A 23,712-nucleotide genomic window follows, 5' to 3' on the forward strand; every position below is an offset into this window, starting at 1 on the left:
ACTGTCCCTGCTGCTCACTAACTTCTGTTTGGATGTTTGCCCAGGAGAGGTGTGCTGCCTCCTTCACAGGGTAACAGTTCTTCTTGTACCAGAGCAACACATGTTAACCAAGAGTACTATACTACACTATAGTATACTATACTATAATATACTTAGACACAAGAATACATAAGAATAACTTATCCTGCTCTTCATTGGTCTTACCTTCACCTAAACGAGTATTGTGGTTGCTTGAAAGGGTATTACTGGATTTATAAATGACACAGATTTGTTTCTACACACCCTAAAGAATAGCAAGAAGACTTTTTTTAACCATCTGCAGTAGCCCAAGGAAATACTTGCCAAAAGTGAAGTAATCATGGTGGTTTTGGCTGTGTACAAAAGGTAGGCACCTCTGAGCTTTTGTAACTACATGTTTGTTGAAACCCACACAAGCTGGTGGCTCTGAGGAGCACAGAGGAGCACAGGTCAGTTTCAAAGAGCATTGTCCCCTAACCTAAACCTAATTCTAACCATAACTCTAAAACCAAGTCTTAACCCTCAAAATGTGATTTGAAAGTGTCTCAAAAAGTGAGGACCGGCCAAAATGTCCACACTTTCCCATAATGTCCTCACTCTGTTAGTAAAATACTTTTTTTGGTCCTTACTATGTAGCAAGTACAAGTACACACACACACACACACACACACACACACACACACACACACAAACACACAGTGTAATCATTTCAAATAGCAGCAGAAGTTAATAACTGGAACTGCAATAAGGAGCTTGTTTTTGGTACAAGGCAAGAAAGTGGGTGAGGAAAAAAAGTGTGCGTGTTTAAAGGGAAAGAGATTAAGAGAAATAAAGGCAGCGATGGAGACACACAGAAAATGACAGACAGGGAGACAGAGAGGAGGAGAGAAAGAAAGGAGGACAGGGGGAATTAGGGTTTCATTATTAATGTTTGTCTCTGAAAGCCCACAGGCTCGTCCCCTGAGATCATCAGCCACCAGGCCTCACTTCACAATGTCCTACTCTCTCTCTCTCTCTCTCTATCTACCCTGTTCTCTCTCTTCAAATCCTGCATTTTTTGTTCTTTCTCTTCATTTGCTCCCTCAGCTCTATCTCCCTCTTTTTCTCCAGGGATGAACCACTGCAGTGACAAATCAGAAAAAAACTGTACAATGTGACATGTCCTCATATTTCTCTCCTCCACCACTTTTCTCTCTCATCGCCTGTCCCTTCCTCCCACTGTCATCCATTCAGAATCCCTCACTACATATCCTCTTTCTCTTGACTTCCTTCACCTCCTCCTGTGTCGTACAGAGGCTCATTTCCTTCTCTTGGCAATGGCAGCACTAACTGCTCGTGCATCAATGGCGTAATGGATGTAACGGTTGGACTTCTTTCAAACAATTTATCAGTGGGTGGTGGAAGATGGGGAGGAAGGCAGACAAGAAACTCTGGCGTTATTTTGCTGTTCTCCTCCTCTTTAGGCCTGGCAAAAGAAGACCTGACCTTCAGGTCACTCTCAGATTTGGCAAAAGTATATTGGGTATTTGATCCCTGTTAGAGAAAGACTAAGAGTAGATACAGACTAAAGAATTCTGGGCCTTGTGGTCATTTTTGGATCCAGGAAAAAGGAGGCCAGGCATAGATTTAAGAAGACTGGACCTCAGTCAGTGCTAGGAAACTAGGTTCTCTCCTCATTATTAGACCCATGCTAAAGGAAGGTTTTGTCATCATTCTCATCATAAGATTTCTGTATTTCCACATGTTAGTCGCACTTCATGTTCCACCACCCATCTATGGCTCATTGCTGTAGCTTGTGCCTTTATTCTGAACACACCTCCTGACAATGTGAACACTTCTGTTTCTGCCTCAAACCATTACAAAGGTGCAGACATGGACATTATTCTGTCATAGTGCCTGCCCTGATTGTCCTCCAGAGAAACATGATCAAATTTCAAAATCAGCATAAAGGAATCCTTTAGAGAGCAATGACACTGACAGTAGATTCCTCAGTCTGAGCGATGGTGTGTGACAAGTAGGGCAGCAGTCATGGAGCAAAGTGATCAGATATCTTCTGAAATTCCTGGCAAATTGCTAAAAAAAAAACAACAAATAACAATTTATATGTGTTGAATCCTGTTTGAACGCAACACTCACAGGTACGCGTTGTGTTAACACTTGGTGGTAGGCGTGCCTGACACTTTGTGTTGGTTGCCAAGGATGCACGCTCAGATGCTCTCAAGCGTAGCTATTGTCTATGCATTGCACAGGAGCAGCCTCTGTACGAGAGAGAGAGAGGATGATGAGATATCTTCCTCCTGAAATATAAATCATTCACTGAAACACAAAACTTTCGCTTCAGCTGATTCAAGACATCTGAAAATTAAAGTACTTCTAGGAGAGGGAGACAGGGCAGATCTTGTCGCCAATATCAAAGAATATAAATTTACAACTAACCAAATATGAAATCCTCCACAGAACACTGATCACTCAAAACAACATGCAAATAATATGTCTCACTGATCAGCGGTCACACTGCAAGAACCACAGATGACGACCTCCACTGCCTCCACCTGTACAGCACTACTGGGTTAAGGTAACACAGAAACTCTCCATGATCTTGGGATGCAGCATTTCCTCCCTCCTACCGCATTATACAGACAAGCTGATTTATCCTAAGTTGAACTTCCACCAAAACAAACAAAACCCAAGAAAAGTCATCACAATGGTTCAATCATCCTACAGAACATAAGAAGATAAGAAATCAAACATCACACTTTTTAAAACCTTTCCTGGACTTCATTTTTCACCAATCTCAATTTTAATCACGACTTTGACTGTTAGTGAATGCCACTATATCACAGGCCGAATCCCAATATTCAGAATTCATACATACACACACAGTGATATACACATTGCACACTGTTTATCATAAATATTTCACTATCAAACACATTCTATCCCTCAACACTTCCTCTTTAAACTGATCCTGGGAACCATCATTAACCATCGAAGCTATTAACCCAACCCCTCCCTCCTGTGTGTTTTCCTTTGTGTGTGTCTGTGTGTGGCGTGGCACATGTGGGGGCGGGGTTGGGTTTGGCGGGGCCTTCCTCCCTCTCTCATAATGGACAGAAACAAAGAAAACAAAGAAAACAACGAAATGTCACTCCTCCGTGGACAAACTCCCTCCCACACGGTCTGGAAGTTGTCCAAGGCAGAATGAGACCTGCAGCGAGCTAGCGCCCTCCCCATACCCCCTGACACTGCCATCCTACTCCCCCCGTGTTTGTAGGGGAAGAGGGTTTTCCTCTGCTGACCTACCTGCTGCCTCCATTCTCTGGACGTCAACTCCCACCTGAGGGGGGAGGGTTCAGTTACCGGCCCAGCTGGGCTAGGCTGGAGGTTCAGTGTGCTTTCAGCATCTTCTCTTCTCAGTGGAGACTGTATCTGCATGTTACCTGGACTGGTCCACAGGTAGCAGAGGTGTGTGTGTGTGTGTGTGTGTGTGTGTGTGAAGGCCATGTGTGTGCTACACAGCTTGCTCTGGATGAAAGGCACTTGAAAGGAGGATGTCACACCAGCTCCTTCAGCTGATGCTGTCTGTGATGATGCTGTCTGTGATGCATTGCAGATATGCAACACATAGAGCCATCCAACTGATGGAGACCTACTGCTCCCACTTTAATGGAGAGAGTGCAGTGTCATGGGAGCAGGATGTTGTGTCTTGTGCACCAAAAGGATCTGTTCAGGGACATACAAGTCAACATCTCTTTTGAGAGCTACCCACATTTCTATGAAAAGAAAACACTCCAAAAAAGTCACAAACAGTCCTAATATCACATTCCTGCTTAATGTGTTTATGTGTCATTGACAGCATGATAGGCCTCACATTACCCGTCCCCTGTTGGCCCTGTTTTTACTGATGAACTCAGCAGGATCTCACAGGAGCAGTGACACCACAGTCTGCACATTCCAGTTAAATATCAACAGACTGGAGGTGTTTGGTTTGTTGCAAGTGTTTGACAAACCTTTTAATACAGGGTTAACAGCATGCACAGCCAAAGTACCATCTTAACCCCCCGAATGACTAATATTTAGTATGTTAAAGAAAAGACCCACAGATTTTTTTCTGAAACACAAAATTTGATGTTGGAACTGTTAAGACATGACAGAATTAAAACAAATTCATTTATTTAGACATAATTATCATGCCTTAATGAGCAGATAGATTCTATTGTATTTTAACACAAAACATACATTTTAAATTCAGCTGACATGATGCTGAAGTGTCTTTAGATTTAGACTGGATAAAAAAAAAATCAAGGTCTTTTGATCCAACGGTAAAAGTTTTTGAGACACCACCATTTCTGTGTCACATGGGGTTACTTATTTTATCATTTTTCACAGAAGCACTGGTGGTAATACAGGTTCCTATAATCAGATAAATATGCACTTAATGACCAGACAGAGTCAAATAAGAGTGAATCAGATTTAGTGTTGAACAGTTCTTGGTGACAGCTGCTTATCTGGAGGTTGAAGCCTCCTGACTTTCCTCATGACAGCACAGTTGCTGAGCTCTGTTCTGGATGATAAATTAAATTGCTAACAGCGTAATACAAATTCTGAAGTTAATATGAATTAATTATATTTCTTATAATTACAACATGCATGAGTTACTGTTTTCTGAAGATGAAAATCTAATACCTATGTTTTATCATGTCACTTTTCATAAATGGTCTCTACCAGCTAACTGTAGTAAGTTATGGCTGCAGTATTGATGTATATAGGGAGACGTGCTATTTTGTGCAATAGCATGCCATGCTAGCTGTCCATGCAATGCTGATGGCAAGTGCACAGGAAATTAACTAAAACTGGGGCTGTTTTTCAGGGGGATAAAAAAGAAAAGTGAGCATTGTCGTACTCATTTGTATGATTTCACCGTGTCCTGCACTGATGACCATCATGTGAGTCTCGACCCTCTCTGACGGTGGCCTTTTAGAAAAGATGTGTTCCTTCCTAAAAAACAAACTAATTTTCAGCAAAACGAGACTATAAAGAGAACAAATCTGCTTTCTTTAAGCTTTGGGGATAAACTGCTTCACGTGCATCATCATCTTTTTCATGATATCAAGCGATTGGATCAGAATGAGGCTGATTTGAGACGTGTGTTCCGATTAATTTTCTTCCTTCCAGCTCCTTGTCCTCGTCTGAATAGGTTCTTTTGTCAGGAAGCAGAGTATGTGTGACTTAGTTAACGTGAAGTCAAGTCCAAGTAAAATTTTCCTTCATTCTCTTTGTTCTCCCTCCTGCCTTCCCTGCCTCTCACTCTATAATATTAAATCAGGTACCAGTGTCCCAAAAACCATGTGAAATGAGACTCAGTGGGATTCTCACGTTAACTTCAGGAACAAATAGTAAAAAGCAGAGTGGATGTTCCACATGATTTGCATCCCAGCTGGGCCTCTGCGCTCTGCTTGTAGCTGGGAGTGAGGCAAACAGTAGAGGCATGCAGCGCAGTAAATAAGCAAATAAAAGGGCAATGATAGCTGTTTACAGCTGCCATCTATTTCAGTCAGAGGCTGCGGGGGCAATGCAGTGGTGGGTCATAAAAGCGTGATTCCCTAGCTCAGTCAAGATGATGGGACCAATTTGTCCTCTAACACGAATGTGACGATTGAGTTAATACATGACACAGAAGCGACAGTGACGCTGCTGCAGAAACACACTGGCAAACAGAGGAGAGAGCACTTAGGACAGAAAGAGACAAGAAAGACAATTGGCACTGACTGCATTTACACAGAATAAGAGACGCACTGATAATCAGATTACAACAGTTATATGAATAAAGCAGGGCCCATGTAAACAGGCACACTGCTTTGTATTAGGGCTGATTTAACCGTGCTGTTGTACTGGACTGGGTCATATTGTAGAGGTTTTTATTTTTACGCTCACTGAAGGTGTTTCTGTCAGACCAGTTTCAACATGTGAAGAGCTACATCACATTTCTAAGCGTGGTCAAGTTTCACACCTGAACATGGTGACATATCTCTGCTGTTTTTGATACAGATATGTGGACACTATTGTTTTAAAGGTCCATACAGTCTAAAGGTAGATGTCCATGTGTTTGTGATTATAAAGCAGGTCTAGGTTCTATATTAATACTGTGAAAGTATCAAAGCCTCAGTCCACAGAGAAATGACCACAGCCTGTATTCAGAAACTGAGCCTTAAAACCAGCCGTTAGGACTTCTGGAACTTTGTGATGTCACAACAAAGCAGTCACCGCCCACCTGGACCCACCATCTAACCTTGCAGGATTTGGAGTGTTTATTTGAAATCTGCTACATTTTTACTGGATCACTCAGAAAACAGTCAACCAATCACAAGAGAGACTCAGAGCCTCTCTTCTTCATCATTTCAAGTCAAAAGTCCTCAGGTTATGTTTAAAAGTCCTGATGTGGTCTGACAATGAAAATAATTAATAAAATTGAACAATAAAACATATTTGTGCTAATGAGAAAATCTTAAGTGATTCCATTAAACCCCTGCTTGATGTTTTAACAGAATAGTGTGTGTGTCTCTAACTATTTAAAAAAACACTTGGAGTCACTATGACAGTATTAGTAAGCACCAAGTCTTTTAACACAATGTGTTGAACTTTTTATTAAGATAATGATTTATTTTGTGATACAGTAAATTCTCATTAAATTCAATGAAGAAAGCGTTCATAGATAAAAGAGGTAGATGTGAATATCTGTTCTGGTTCATCTAGTGAATTAAATTCTTGACAAGTCAAAGTGTTTCATCACATAGGTGCATAAATCCTGTAAATCCAATTTATCAGCAACATAATGTGAAATGGACTAAAACCACTGATATCACACAGACCAGATTTAACTACACCCTGTGGAGCCTCTGACCACAAGCAGCACTGTGAAGAAATACTTTTAAGAGAGGGATGAGTGTGTGCGGGCGAGGCCGTAACCATTCACATCATTCCACTGACCTACAGGTGGCAGTAATGCACCGGGAAACACAGTCATTCTCCAATACAGGCGGGTTTCAAGCCAGTGTGTGGCCTTCATATGAAAAACAACCAGTCTCACTCACACATGCATATCTGCCAATAGGCTGTATATATGGTCAAATGGCTTCAAGGCAGTCGACAGGGCTAAGAATGAATATAATAAAAGAAAAATTCACCACAAAGAAAGCGGTTTGGCACACTGTAAAACATCATATTTAAAACTCTACTGTAAAAACCTGTTAATTCAACAGTCCTCATTGGTGCCTCCTGGAAATAAACTAGAGATTTTTCCTGAGACAAAGACCTCCTCCTCCTCCTGGATTGAATTCAATCACATCTACACCTATAAAAATGAAGATGACCTGTGATGTTGCTTTTCATTGACATGTCTTGGAACCACATGTCTCTGTATATTTTACCACATGGGCCCATCACATCATTGTCACTTCTTGTTTTGCAGATATTAAAGTCCTTGATGTTGATGGTCTTCCTATTGACTCAGTGGTTAAAAGACTTGTGATCTATGCTGAGCTGGAAGTCCGTGCAGGCACCACACTGTTGGTGGCTAGCTTCCTGTTAGAGACCTCAGTGTGCTGACAGGGTTCCTCATGTTTCTTTCTCTTTTCAACAGTACCACAGGTGGGTGTTTAAAGGTTTCATTCAGGGCTGGATGGTTTTCAAGGCTTCAGTTGTGGCCTTGTTCACACAGGATGAATCCAGAGGAATTTCTACCTGTCATTAGAACTGATCAAATTTTATTCAATTTTCATAGCAGTGTGTGTGAATGGATGCAAAGACTCAGGCTGTTATTGCCTTGTTGTGGACATGTGGGCTTTTACTTAGAGTAAGACTAAGACTAAGTTTAAATCATCTGACAAAATGAACACTGAGCAGCTTTAAGATGAGCCTAATAAACTGGTAACTCAGTGTACTGAGTCATGTAAAATGTGTTCTCTGATATCAGGAAAGGTGCCTTCATGTTTGATATGTTTTTAAAATAAAATCCTGTGAGTGGAATATTTTTTGAATGAACAGCTCACACACACTGAAGTCAGGACACAACACTGTCAACACAACCAGGTCCAGAAGACTCTCCGCTCCACACACACACACACAGACACACACACACACACACACACAGACACACACACACACACACACACACACCCTGTTGAGATCCTTCTGCCAGAGCTGACTGACCAAGGGTTAAAATCAGCTTTTCAGGCACAAGATCATCAGGTTCAGAGGAAATATGTGCGAACCACCATCACATAAATCAGAGGGTGGGAAAACAAGAGTACATTCAGACAACATCTTCATCAGTTTGACAGGCTTCTTCACAACCTTCAGGTTCAAGACTTTGTTGTGTTCTCTGCAAACACTTCCACTTGTTGTCTGTGTGACTTGCAGTGTGTTTGTGTATTTGGTTTTGTTTTGTCTATTTGTGAATGTTTTTTTGTGCCAGCAACAGTCAGAGCCGAAGGCCTTTTGTTTTCAGGTTGTACAGACTGTCTGTCCCATTCTCGTGGACAGGATATCTCAGTTACGCTTGGCAGAAACATTCACTTACTTGGAGGATATACTGATTAGATTTTGGTAGTCAAAAGTAAAAGGTCAAGGTCACAGTGACCTCACAAAACACAGTTTTGGCCTTGTGAACGCAATATCTCAGTAACACCTTGAGGGAATGTCCTCAAATTTGGCACAAATGTCCATTTGGACAGCTACCATGTGTTCTGCAAATTTCCTGGTTGGATGAGTCATACAACCACAAGGCGGGAATTCTAGTCTTTAGCTGCAGTCCACTGACTGTAGGAGGCAGGGCCACCTTAGCAGAGAGACTCTTTGCTCCAGATGGAAAAGAGGAGGTTGGAATCATCCAGCTATGATGACATAAAAGCATGAATGACTTGTCTCAACATTTTGGATTGATAAAAATCATTTTTTCCACAATCCTTGAAAAATTGAAAACTGTATGACAGATTTGATCGGACTGTTCAATGTGACAAGGGGAAATACTATGATCCAAATGCTGGAGTTTGAGCTGAGCTGAAGGTTTTTTGAGCTGAGCTGAAAGAAAATTTGAGACATTTTATGAGCAAACAGATTTCATTTTGTTATTGGGGTCACAGCTGAGATAAACCTGAGTATCATCTGCATAAAAAGGATAAAAAATTGTAAATGATATCAGTGCATCAGCAAGTCAAAATAAATTGACAAAGAGTAGAGCGCAGTTACATGGACAGTGATGATTATTTTAGCACACAGTATGAAGTGGTTCGGTGGGGGGAAAACTGTGTATAGCATTACCATGGTGTGGAAAGCAACAGGGATAGGACGTAACTGATAACTGACCATGTCAATAAAACACAAAATCAGTGTATAATGGCGAGGGGGAGGTAGCAGACAACATCTGTCTGCTGACAAACATGTTAAAGGGATGTGACAGAAGTATCTTTATGATTCAATTGATGCACATGAAAATGTTTGTCTGTACAACACACACACACACACACACACATATACTGAGAGCCTGAGAGTTAAAGACAGACTATAGTTGTAGTGTAGACAGAGCAAGACTGAAGTGAGAGCAGGAAATGGGGGTTAATGGTCCAAGTAAAAGCCCACTTAGGTAATCAATGGCCTCAAATGAACTTTTTATTCCTGCCAATTGAGAGTGACAGAGCTGACAGTGATCCCAGTGCAGCCACACACCCACTCATCAGGCCAGGGGAAGAGAGAGCGCTTAATCTGCGGCTGAACTTTGACTCGGAACAGCAGGTTTTTACAGTTCACACCCACCAAACCTCAAAACTCCCCAACACACACAATTTTAGTTTCTAGCTAAAAACCTTTGGCCATTTTCTCCAGTGTAGTAAAAAAGTTGACTTGTCTGACCAAAGTCAAAATTAGCTTGATAACCATCCTGCAGTCATTTGGTTTGGTCAGATTTAATAAATCTGCTGTGTCAAGTATATGAATCATCACAATTTCAAATTAAAGGACCTGCTAATGTCTAAACGGCGAATCTGTCATTATGTCGTCATTCAATGACGATGTTGTGCGGTCGGAACAGGATGAGAAGATAACAACAGAGGTTTCATTTTGGGGTGAACTGTTTTTGAACCAAGTCCAACTCTCACAAGGACAGACCAGACAATCCTGACCTCGTCCTCACACACACACAAACACACACAGACCTGGGAGGAGAAGAAAGGTTCCTACCTGGAAAAACACAGCCATGGCTGCGATGATCCTCTTCTCCCTGAGTGCTGCACTGAGACTGTCAAAGTCATCTGAGTTGTACATGTAGATCTGCATCTGTGAGGGACAGAAATACAGAATTACGCTGGGGGGGGGGGGGGGGACATTATACCTTCACCCAATTTAATCAAATCATTACAACAGATTCTGCTATTAATATCCCCCACAAATTAATGTGCTCTCTCACAACCCAAACACAACCGACGAAATTCAGTGTTGTGATTCCTCAACATTCACAGCTATTTTCATTGTCTTCATGATGTAAAAATATCTGACTTTTTAGTGACTCCAGCTTTATGACACTTTTTAATGGTTGTGTTCTGACTCTCACAGCAGCTGGTTAAGGTTAGTAAAAGGCAGTGCTCTGTTTTAAAAACAGAGAAAGTTCACAGTGACTTCAGACACAGCATGTTTATGTAAATTTCACCAAAACCACCACCTGTCACTGACCTTAACCAAGATGCTTTCATTGCCTCAACCACAGACTGAACTCTACCCTCTAAATACATGTATGTATGTGTAGAAATTGGAACAATCTCATATATTGACATATATGCCCAGCAAATACGTATGTTTATGTATGTTTATATTGTATATAAACATGTATCCATCACAACACCTGTCAATATATTTGATATTATATACAGGAGGATCCAATGGTTCTAATCAAGCAACACAACAAACCAAACTCCCCTACCCTGTCTGTAGCATCGGACTCAAGTTTATAAACAAGTCAGGAATATAAAGTTGTTGTTTTTTGTTTTTTTTTCTATAATTTCCCAAAAAAGCTGCGCTGTATTTTCAAGCAAATGTTATTCAAATGAGACTAAGTATTGTGTTCATTGAGATGTGCACTTAAATGACATTATTCAGTCCTGAGTCATGGATCTGGTGACTCCAGACTTGGAACCACAAAAACAAACAGATTAAAAAAAGAATGCAACTTGAATTTAACTTGGACTTTAGCGCTGTGACTTCCTCTGAGGATAAACCAAAACACTTTGAATCAGCTTTTCAGCAGCCAGTCTTTTACAAGCAGGAGGACACATATGGACAGAGATGACAGACTGAAGATGAAACCTCAGCTCACATTTGGTCATGAACCCAGTCCTTTGGTCAGCAAAACGTGTGGTTTGTTCAACATGTGAAGCTTCACTAAGATGCTAAGATGAGGGTAATATTAGTGTTCTTAGCTCAGATATGACTTCAGCTAACATTAGCTATAAGCTTGTAGTTTGCAAACATGAAATCACAGAGTAGTCTTTGGAGGCCAAAGTGTTTTCTTCTAAAATGAACAGACATTTTTCACTCGTCAGTTATTGGTGGTCATCAGTCAGATTAGCCCAGAGCTGCTGATGTTCCTTCTTCCATAATGACACAAGTGAAACAGGACTGACTCTGGACTTTGTAGCCAAGATCTGAGAATTGCAGAACAAAGACTTTGTCCCACCTCTGCTATTTTCACCCGAGCATTAATCCACATTTAGTGCTGTTGTGAGTGAGTATCTCTGGCAGCAGGACGGTGTGTGGGACTGAGTCAAAATAAAATACAGTGGGTGTGTTTGTGGTGATGAAGGAACGTAGCTCACTGATGTGTTTTTATAGTTTCTGGAAACAGTGGAGCTCAGAGGAAGAAGATACACAGTACCAGGCTGTAAATACACATATAATACTAGTTAGTGGGAAATTATACCCACTGGGATGGGATTTTTTTTTTATTGTCAAATTCAATTCCCTATAATCCATGAACCACCACCACCACCTGAAAACTGGTCAAACATTTAGGATCTATTGTTGTTATGGTGATATGGACTTATTATGCATTAAGGCACATAGTAAATGCCTGTACATGTGTGTGAGGGAAATATTGTGCCTGTATATATGTGCAAGTACAACAGAAACTGTATGCACATGTGTTTACATGATGGCTATTTCTTCCTTTGCCAAGATCAACACTGTTGAAATCACTTGTGCAGCATTTCCTCCATCTTGCTAATCCTCACATAAAGAGCCCTGTGCATCATGTTTTGATCTATTTGTGGAGTAAACAGTTGTCAAGCAGCCTGATATACAGTCTTTTAGGTGAATTTATAGCAGAGACAACACATTCTCACACACTGGCATTAATTAAAATGAAAGAGGGGGATTGTGCTCATGAACGCAGCACAGAGACAGCAGCTCAACAATTAGAATCAGTTTAAACAGCAGCGTTTGCTCTACAGATGCTCATGTGTGCTTCTTCACACAGTGTCATGGCACAGTGATAACACAAAACACACCACTACACCACTACAAAACTGTGTGTCACTGCTCATTGAGCGTTTGGCCCAGTCCTGCCAGGAAGACGCACATAGTGCAGGCACATGATTCAGACCGCCACCACCAACCACATCATTGCACACTGCTGTCGATGGGTCAATAGGTGCCTGATGATGGCTGGCTGAGGAGCCAACTGTGCACAGATGGGACACATCACTGCTGCAGTTCTACGGCTTATTTAAGGCCAAGACTGAAGGAATCTCAGAGCAAATCTAGGTGTAGTTGACAGGCAACACAAACAGGGATGAGTCTTGGATATTTTTTAAACTGGGGCTCTATGGAGGTGATCGTATACTGACATACTGTTCTGTGCTTTTCTCTGGGTATGTTTTTCATTGTTTAGGCCAATTAGATTCTGATGATATGCTACAGCAGACTTTTACATGTTTACAGCCTGGTACAAAAACTGTTCTGGTCTCTAGAGCTAATTTCCTCCTTCATGACAACTGTACGGGCTGATTTTTATAGAACTCACCTGTTTATATTTTATTTAAGGCTTTAAGTTATCTGCAGTAAAGCAATAGCCTAAAATGGGCTTCCAGCATGTTTATGAATAACTACCAGGTATTGAGCTTCAAAGCTGTATTTCTCCTTACATATGTAGCATGTAGCATACCTGGACCTGCACAAAACCAGGTCTATAAAGACATGGTCTCCCCACTTTGGTGTGGAAGAACTTTGAGATGAACTGAACGCTGACTGTGAGTGAGGCCTGATCACCCAAGACCACTGCTGGACCTCACTGGTGGTGTTGGGTGGCTGAGACCAGCAGTGGAGGTGGATACAGCAGCAGATTCAGTGTGGTTCATAAAGATGAAGTTAGGTCCATGTGCAGATGCTAAATAAAGTAATTGCATTTACTTCACATCCACAGATGGAGGAGCGTATTACTTTTTATAAAATGGTGGATAAAAGGACCACGACTGATGGCTGAAATCAGCTGCAGGTGAACAGACTTCAGGTGAGCTGAGGCTCAGTGCAGAAACCTGATCAGCTGGATTAATACTTCATCACAGTACATCACAATATTTCACCACTATCTTCTTTCTTTCATTTGCCTTTTTTCTACAACACACAGTACCTGCTGCACATTTTCCACTGAAGTAGCTGTGTCGAAAGCAATTAATAGGCAAAATAGATGCACTAATACAGACCTCCACCTTTCTATTAAACCCTGTTTGTTACAGATACAACATGGCGGAAACCAAACAGATTACAAGTTCATACCACTGAATGTGATGTATGGTATTTTATCAATTTCTTGTTGCAACAGCCTCATAAGTCAGTCGCAGCTGCAGTCACAGAGGACAGACTTTGCTCACTCTGCTGCTCATGAATCCACAGGCAGATGTTCATGTGGTGCAGGTCTGTAATGAAGTAATGGTGAGATTCACAACTTTGTGCTCATGTTTTTCTTTGAACTGATTCACCCTGCATATCAATGCCCCCACTGGCACCATAACAGGTCTATCCATATTTCTGCTCTCACCGCCCTGTGATTTCTATGATCTATCAGGATATTGAAAAAAATCTTACCAATAACAGGAGGCAGGAGAACCTGTCATTTCTGTGATGGAGTGAGGTGAAAGAAAGTGTTAGGTAGATGGTGCACTGGGGGGAGGGAGAGGAGGAAGAGGATGCCTGCCTCCCCCTTGGCAATCAGCCTTAGGGGGTCTGTAACAGCACCCCTCCCTTCCTGGAGTTCAAAAGCCTGAGTGGGAGGTAGAGATGTTGTTGAGCCTGGAGGCAAAACATCTCATCACCAAACTACTTATTTATTCTATGCTCAGAAAAACACTTTGGAGGAGAGAGGGGAAACCCCTGTTGCTTGCAAGGCAGGGTCCACTTTCTAGATCTTCACATCAGGGCAAAAGACATCATCACCCTACTGGTCTGAGGTCCATCATACGACAGGCTGCAACCAGTAATCAGAGCTGGGGGAAGGCTGATGGCTAGGGCAAGGCCTTGGTTAAGAGTACATCGACCCAGCATGAGCAGAACACTACAAAACACAATCCAACAGGGCCAGATGCTCTCCAGCACCTCAAACGTAGTGGAATAACCAAAAAAATAAAAAAAAGGTGAAAAAGAAGTGACCCCACCCAGCTCATCTGGACCAATCAGAGCCTTCCTGTGTCACTCTGATGCACTGATGAGGAAGGCATGCATCATAATCACATATGAATCTCATTTCATGTCAATGTTAAGGTCTTTTTTTTTGCCACCAAAACCTAATCAGTTTTTTCTTGAATCAAGGTGAACGTTTGTATCAAATTTGAAGAAATTCCCTCAAGGTGTTACAGAGATATTGTTTTCACAAGGCCAAAACTGTGCTTTGTGAGGTCACCTTAACCTTGATCTTTGACCACCAAAATGTAATGTGTTCATCCTTGAGGCCTAATGAATGTTTGTGCCAAATTTAAAGAAGTTCCATCGCGGAGTTACTGAGATATCGTGTCCACAAGAATGGGACAGACAACCTGAAAACAATACGCCTCCGGCTCTGGCTGTCACTGGAGCAGAGGCATGAAAATGTCACAAACAACAGTGGATGAGAATGACAATGACACAGTTGTATAGGTTGTTGTAAGTCGACTCACAGTCACTGTGAATTGTTTTAAGCCTTTCAACTTAGAGACACGAGTTCTCCTGCTGCCTTAAAGCTGAGTTCACTAAGCTAAATAGTTCAGTGAGTATTGAAAATGTAAAACTAACAGAAGTTGAGACTTGGTCAATAAATTGCAGACATTAAGTTGAATCAAGTGTTCCAGGACATGGATGGTGATGACTCGCTTCCCCTCTACATTTTCTCAGTTTAAAAAGTTGGTTCTTCGTTTGACATTAAAAACAGCTGCTGAAGACATTTTGTACCAGAGTCAGTTCTCAGAGAACGTGTGAGGTTATGTGAGGGAATTCAAAGCCTTCACATGCATTAAAGACATGCATTTGTTCAACACATCATTTCAAGTCAAAAGACATCCTAAGTTTAAAATTAACAGCATAACATCTTCAAATGAACCAGAGTTAATGAGAAAAGATTCCTTTAAATTCCTGTATGATGTTTTACACTGACTTTCACATATTTCTTTGATTCTCGTGGAAAACACGAACTCTTCAAACCTTTATCACAGTTTGCGCCAACTAAAAACTACATGAAGGATCTGTCATGTGACTCAGTACTGGTCGGTTAAGAAAAGACGAAACAAAACAAGTTACTCATTTGGTTTAAAAATGTCTTGAGCATTTTACATTTACGGAGTCTTTTGTGTGTGTGTGTGGGTGGGTGATCATCATCAGACACAGATGTAATGGAGTGTAATGTACTCAATGAAACATTAATATATGGGAAGGTAAGCACAGGAGACAGACTCTCACCACGAGCAGGCTGCAGTGATGAATCAGGCAGCCTGCACTGCTGACACCTTAATGCATCATTATTATAGATGCTCTAAGTGGTTTCTGAGGGAGGGAACAACGAGCTGATTTAAAGTTAACAACCTACCTGAAAACCAAGTGTACATGCATCCGTTCTATGATCTTACAAGATCCTATTATCTGTGACTGTCAATACCTCCCCTCAAACTGGAACTCAGAGAACAAAGCCTGCTTCAGTCGGGGCTGAAAACTGGACAACCCCCCCCCAACATACACAGACACCAAAGACAGTAAGTGTCAAATTTACATGCAACTACTTAGTGCAAGGAAATGAGTCTTTAGAGGGAACAATGCATGTTAATATTGAGCACCTGCTCACAGGTGCAGCAGTGGGACTGACTGACTGATGAAGTTACACCACCGGTTACCTTCCCCATTGGTCGTTGCTCTTTCAAAATGAAATGGCACAAACAGTTCCCATTACATCATCAGGGGGACATTTACATGAAGTGTTGACAATTCAGCACCTTTGTTGCCAGATTAACCAACACTAGCATCAGGTGATTTTCACCCACATGATTCTTGTCATGTGATTTTCATTGTGTTGCTGCTGTCTGAGTTGCATGGGTCCTTGGGTAGCTTCAGGCTGCTCATTGATGTCATTAATGGTATGTTTGTTTCCCTCCTCCCATCTATGGTTTTTTCAAGAGGCATGCCTTCAGGTGATTTTCACCTGACGTTAGTGATGGTGTTACTAATTTTAACATTAGTGTTCTAGGGTTAACCTTTATCCTTTAACCTTCGCTACTTTCTGTAGAGCAGAGTCGCCACTATTACCCTGTGAGTATGAGGGCGGCTTTCCCTCCACAAGCACATCTCTCCATGTGTCTCTCTCCACTGACTACACAACAGCTAAAATAACAACAGATAAAAATTTTATCTGTGAGTCATCATTGCACAGTAAATCCAGCTAAAAGCACAGCTTGGTCTTTGTCTTTCACTGATATGTTCACTGATGTGACATTGTGGTTATAAAATCAGGATTTGAAATGACTGCTGGTTAACATGTAGTCCATATTTCAGTCACTATATCAACCTTGTTCCGTTGTCATGACAACAGAAACAGGAAAACATGTCAATGAAAACAGCTTTACTGTGAATTTACTGAATTAAAATACTGTATATGTGAGCACAGAGAGGAGGAGAGAAACAAACAGATGAAGAGCTGAAACCAGCTGACACTAGACAGAAACCTGCTGAAACCAGCTGACACTAGACAGAAACCAACTGACACTAGACTGAAACCAGCTGACATTTGCTTCTCTCCATTGAAAGTAGTAACTTACAGTGGTTCAAAAACAGTTTTTTAACTACATTCTCAATTTTCCACACATGCTCCAGCCATATACTCGCTTTTGTTCACTTTCTTCTTCCTTCAAAAGTAGCTATGGCTAAGATTTGCCAAATATACCATCATTAATACTGAGAAGCTGGTGGAATACAAATACCAGCCCATGAGGGACATGAGATAAACTGATGGAGTCAGTGAATTATTGAAATAGAAATAATATATTTTTTGTGCTTTTTAACTGTGAAATACTGAATGATGTGATCTCTTCAGGCCTTTAAAAATCTAGACTGGTCACAAGATTGTCCTCACAAGAAAAAACATAATTTATCATTTGTTTCCCTAAACACACAATAGATGTATGTTTGCCTTGATGTCAAGCGGCAGTGTGAAATATTACTCTTGTCTGCCAGCAACAGAGGCGAAAGCAGCCTAACATTAATAATGGTATAAAACATCATAGAGATGTGGTTGGGGTAGATGCATGGTACAAATTAGCTTGTGAACTTGACATTAGATACTGTTCATTTCCTCTTCCTGCCACCAGAGACATTGAAGATGATCTCCCCTATACAAAGCAGTTTTTGTGTCTAAACCAAACACGTCAAATTAACAAACAATCATAAGAGTGGTGGTGTGATGGTTTGGGAAGGTGCTGAGGAATGATGGGCAGAGACAGTTATTTTACAAGGCAGTGTGGCTGAGTGCAGCAGCCGGAAAATTTCTAAACCATTAATTAGTTTTGAGTTGGGACAATTAATATAATATTGATAAAATTCTTTCTGTGCAGTGTATTACCATATGCTATCAGCTCAAAGAAATAACTGTGCTCAGTTACACTAATTAAATTAAAGTTGAAATACTTGAAAGGCAGCAGAAAAGGTATGTAACCACTGGTTCAGAGCACATTACGTGAACCTCATATGCCTAAGTGCATTTAGCTCTGATCAGTGGGTGGAAAATGCTAACACCTAATACATAGGAGATAGAAAGTCCAAGCAGTTACAGTTCTACCGAGCCACCAAGGCTGTCAGGATTTTGCAGTGTGTGTCTGGATCTGGATTGGGTTCAGTGGTTCTAGATTTTGGCTCAAGTGTTTGCATTCAGCTCAGCTTATTTGGATTTGGCCATAACGATGACGGAATCTGTTTCCAGGATGTTTTAATTCAACCAGGGGAGTCATGACCTTATTATGTTGAAAACAAAGTCCTGGCTCTCATTCTGTGTAAGAATTAATGTGAAAATCAAACACTAAAAGTTTTGTTTTGAAGCTCATAAAGCTAACATGACAAGCGAGCCCGGGGGGAATACAGTGCAGTGCTGCCTTGTTAACTCCGATCACATCACAGGCCATCTCTCATGTTGCAGAGTTTAAAGTTTTCGATACACTGGTCAATTGCATAAAAGCTGTGGGACTGTGAAAGCTGCTCATAGTGTGTTTGGGCTTCTGTGTTTTACATATAAATGAATTCCTTTAAGACAGAAATTGCTCAAACACTGAATACCATCACAAGCAGAGGAACGGGGATGGATGTAGTGGCCTGACTTCATTTCATACTGCTCTCTAACTCGAGTCCTCACTCCAACGATACGAGCCCTGAGGTTATAGATGGAGAGACTGAAGGTGATGAGGAAGATCGGTCACTTAAGGAACACCCTGTGGCCCTCACCATTCAGACTTTACAAATTGCCTGTCTGGGCCTAGATAGTGGCCAGGACATGGAAAAGGCCCGGATGAATAGATGCTGCTGAACTGAATGAAGGAGAGAGCAATGGATGTAGTTTGGTATCTGCTGGCATTTTGAAGCTTGGATGTGTGTTTACTACTCATTGCCATTTTTGCAGTTATTGGAGACAAAAACTGTGATGAAAGCCTGGATGGTGCAGTGATTAGCACTGTCATCTCACAGCAAGGCTCTGGCCTTGGGGCCCCTCAGTGTGGGTTTTTCTCCAGGTTATTAGGTGACTCTAAATTGTCAGTGTGGTTGTTCGTCTCTATATGCAGCCCACTGACAGGCTGGAAATGGATGAAAGTCTGAGTGGAGCTCAGGTCAGATAAGCTAGCTGTGACTGTACTGTACATTAGTCTTGTCCATTCAGCAAACACAGCTAAAGACCAACTTTTCACCAATGTTTATGTATAACATAACATGATTGTGATTTGCCATGGTGATGTCAACATGGAGATGCTCACCATGTTACTTGCCAACACATGAGACAGCAGCTTTAGTGTCAACTTTCTCAACTCTACTCTAACAGCCTGTCCTGGACTCAAACCACCACAGCAACTATTACACAACTGAAATAACTTTATCCAGCCAACACTAACAAATCAACACAAAGCTATCTTACACAGTGTGCCGATAAGCACAGAAAAAACAGCCATCAAGAAAAACACAACAACTCTTTATAGGTCTACGCAGTATGAATGGATCGATGACAGCACCTAATCACACAATCACTACATTTATAGAATTCATCATCAATGACACAGCGTGTTATCACACTCACAGCTTATATAGCTGCGCAATTTCCAACGTATGAGAGGAAACAGATGCACTGTTGTAGATTTAAATCCCTGATCCTGCTCCATGAAGACAAACCTGTGCTCACCCATTAGAAGTTCAACTGCAGGGTCCTGCACTCAGCAAAATCATTAACAACCCTGGTCAAGGCCAGATTCCCACTCTGCTGTTCTCCATTGAGAGTATAGCCAATCCTGCTAATGTTAGCTTCACGTCAACAATGCTAAAATTCGATGGACTTGGAGCATGATGAGTAAAAATTTATCTAATTTAATCTAATCTAATCTAATTAAAGTTCGGCAGTAAACTCCTCCTGTTCTCTCCTTCCCCTTCTGAGCGCAGCCTGTTCGATGGGGCTTGTTAAACACAACGCTGTTAACTGAATCGTCCATTAGCTGAATTACTCGCTTCTTGCTAAAAGCTTGAGAACGAAAACTGACATCCACTCACGCCAGTTATCAGAAATGACATGGAGCAAGGTCATTGGTCAGATTAGGATTTCCCAGCAGGCCCTACTTTTGAGAAGAAAGTAACCAAATTACGTAAGTGGTAGGTAAAAATGATATTTACTTTTCATCAATATGCAGTTTTGGAAAATTTCAATGAGGGCAATAAAAATACAAAAGACTATGACTTCAAACTGTCAGTGTGATGGTCCCCAGTGCGGTGTGACAGTCCTACCATCTGTAGTTCAGCTGTTTGAATGATGTGAAGAGTACAGTGTAGACTCCAACTTGCAGTAATCTTATAACGACTTCAATCCTCCTATTTTGCAGTCTTAATGAAGGACTATGACGATTATGTTTCCACATTGGTAGGACACAGACCACATAACGAAGTCTTACAATGCAGAGGCTGAGGAACATCTCAATTGGGCACAGAGATAATTTATATAATTCTCTGTACCATATTCACATTTAATCAGCAGACACTGCTCTTGACATACTGCTCTCTTTTGTATCAAGTAGATGCTTCTAAATGAAGTAATCTTCTCTCAGCAAACTTCACATGGTTCCCCTTACATAGCCACCATATTTATACACAACCATAATATCTGGTTGCACTGATCCACATATTAAAAAAAGATTTCTAAGGCCAATCCCTGCCAAATATTTAGGACACACTCGGTATTTGGTAAATAACAAATAAATATCACAATCGCATTATTTTCCATCGATCAGCTAATCAATTTATAGGCAAACTGTTTCAGCACTTTTCAGATGCCCAAATCTTTACATCAAAAGATCTGCTGAGGGTTTACTCTTTAATCACAAACCGTCAATATCCCATCTGACTGACTTCAATTAAAAATGGAAGCTAACGTGATGATTGTGATTGGAATATGATAAACTGTGCAACTCTCTCTTACAGTGCAGTGTTTCATTTTATCAGCTTCCACTTTGCACATGCATGGAATTTATATGCCAGTGACTGGAGTGAGGAAAATAGAAAGTGGCAGCATCACAGCAGGCATGTTAATGAAATATGTTGCAGGCTTAGCAGTGATAGATAACACACTTGTCTAAAATGGATTTCTGAACATTTCTGAGGCAGACCTCTGACCACAGGAGACGTGATTTCTCCTCTGTTTCCGGCAATAAGAAAACAATTCAAAAACACGTGTCCTATGAACTATGAACTCCTGTCATTCTTTTTATTCACCTTCAAGCATCTCCTGGGAAAACTCTGTTGCCTCAGGATGGAAATGTAAAGGAGGCGGTCCAAGGGGGCTGGCGGTGCTGGCACGACCCCGCTGAGAGAGCTATGAGACCGGGCAAGGCAGCCTATGATCCCCCCCGAGGGACTGACAGATCTGAGGTGACATAAGCAAGGCTTCGTATGAAAACAGACAACAGAATGCAACGTGGAGTGCATGTCCTTGCTGAGAGGAGAGAGTGAGGACATCAAGAGGAAGGTTTGATGCAGTCTCTCTCTCAATCTGATCCACGCTATGGGGGTTTCGAATTCCCTGGCCCCTCTTGGAGCTGGAGAAAGGGCGTCCATCAAAGAAGGTCACACGATATAGCACTGCCGGTCACTGATGCAACACTCACACCGCATTTCATTTCCCTCAGCACCACGGCTTTACAAAACAGATTGGAGACGCGGGGACAGGGCTGCACAATCTGGGTTATGAGATATGTTTAGAGCATGCTGCGACCTCGTGCAATCTATCTTAAAAACCCAATTGAAATGCACTACGTGAGAAATGGCTCTGAGAGTCAGCTGTGGTTTGTTCAATTTCAACAGTGTTACTTTTTCATAAAAGCAGTGGTGGTTGGAAGGAGTGGGGGGTATTGCCTTTACCTAAAAACAGAAAAAAGAAACCATATAAACAAAAAAAATTGGTAGGGACCGCCCCTATCAGCAAGTCAGATTATTAAAAAATGGTATGGAACAAGCTCGGCTACAGGGACGGCATGTATTTGCCCTCTAGGAAGCATTGGGCTTTTAAAGAATGACTGTGTTTTTTCAAGCGTCATTGAGGACAGGCACCAGAAAATATGACATTATGTTAGGAATGGCATGTGTTCCCTATCTGGAGGGAAGGTCAATCATAAATATAAGAGAAATAAATATTAAAAAAGTGCAGCCTGGAAGTCATCAGTTATCTTTGAAGTTTTAATGGAATGTAGCTGGCTGAGGGAGAGAAAGAACAAAAAGTGAAGGGAGAGGAAGAAGGAAAAGGCAATAAATGAGGAGAGTGCAAACAGCATATAAAAATAACACAAGAAAACTCCAAGGATACCATTACTAATAAGATCAAGAGTAACAGAAAAACAACCCCCATCACCATAATGTGGTTATGTACAGTGCACCTCCATGCGTTAGCCTGCAACATCCAGTTACTCTGATTTACTTACTCCTGTTATTGTTGCGCTACAGAGAACAAACGCTGTTCTCCATCAGCTCCGCCTGTCTGTCAGTGTAACAGCACAGTCGCTCTGCATCCATCTATTCAATACCCCAGCTCGCCTGTCACTGACGCGTTAGTCACAGCAATATCCATGGATTTTAGCCGCCTTTGATACTTGTGTCATAGAACCTCAGAAACAGCTGACTGAATAAATCGTGTCATTGGGGATGAAAAGATTACTGGAAAATTGTACTCAAGTTAAAGTACAGTTGAAATTTGACTCAGGAAGGAGTCAAATGACATAAAATGTAATAATTACAACACTATAACAGGTGTAGAAGTGAACAAAGAAGTTACAGCTGACGGATCCACTGTGAGTATTTAAGCATTTAGCCACACCCAAGTCGTTTCATACACCTCACAGTTAACTATGATTAGGCCCTTTTGTTCTTTGTTTCTTTGTTCTTTTTTTTTTTTTTGGCTCCAGAAAATGTTGTCATCAGAACTGAGATTCAATGAGCAGAATATGAATGGATAAAATTTAAATGATACCCAGCCCTGGTTATGGCTTGTGCTTTGTGTGACTGCTACACACAACTGTGACCTGTCTTAAATAAGTCACTATCTATCACTGATTGATGTAACACAACCCACCCCAACATGACCCACTAATGAAATGAAAGTCCTTTCATTTTACAGTTTTATGAACTGGGGTTTCTCGTGTGCCAAATCACAAGGAACACGAGTCTCTAACACTAACAGAAGCTGCACTGCACCACCACACTCAGGGAAGAAGAAGACTGCAAACTAGTAAACATGGACTTAAGCAATTACAATTTGAATTTAAAATTTAAAAAAATCGTTTTGCCCATGTTTTATCAGTTCAGAAAATACACTTAGCATGTTAATTAGACGTGGCACTTTTAAACATTTCCATTTCCTTCAGGCACAGGTCTGAGAAATGTTTGGTAGAAATGGCACTTGAAAGAGGAAATAAA

The 23,712-nt window shown here is 41.2% G+C and overlaps 1 protein-coding gene across 4 annotated transcripts in view; it reads right to left on the reverse strand.

Moving 5' to 3' along the window:
• The window catches only part of LOC139630080 (receptor-type tyrosine-protein phosphatase gamma-like), a 454,916-nt gene that overhangs the window by 104,591 nt on the left and 326,613 nt on the right, over positions 1–23,712 (reverse strand). For all 4 annotated transcript variants that reach the window (XM_071493181.1, XM_071493178.1, XM_071493179.1 and 1 more), the window contains one exon: positions 10,252–10,347. In XM_071493181.1, the coding sequence (XP_071349282.1) occupies positions 10,252–10,347 (96 nt within the window). The remainder of the gene's footprint in view (positions 1–10,251; positions 10,348–23,712) is intronic.

This window comes from Trachinotus anak, unplaced genomic scaffold (genome assembly GCF_046630095.1).
Source record: "Trachinotus anak isolate AG129_WGS33_773 ecotype Australia unplaced genomic scaffold, CSIRO_AGI_Tana_v1 ptg000013l, whole genome shotgun sequence".
In the NCBI taxonomy this organism is placed as follows: Eukaryota; Metazoa; Chordata; class Actinopteri; order Carangiformes; family Carangidae; genus Trachinotus; species Trachinotus anak.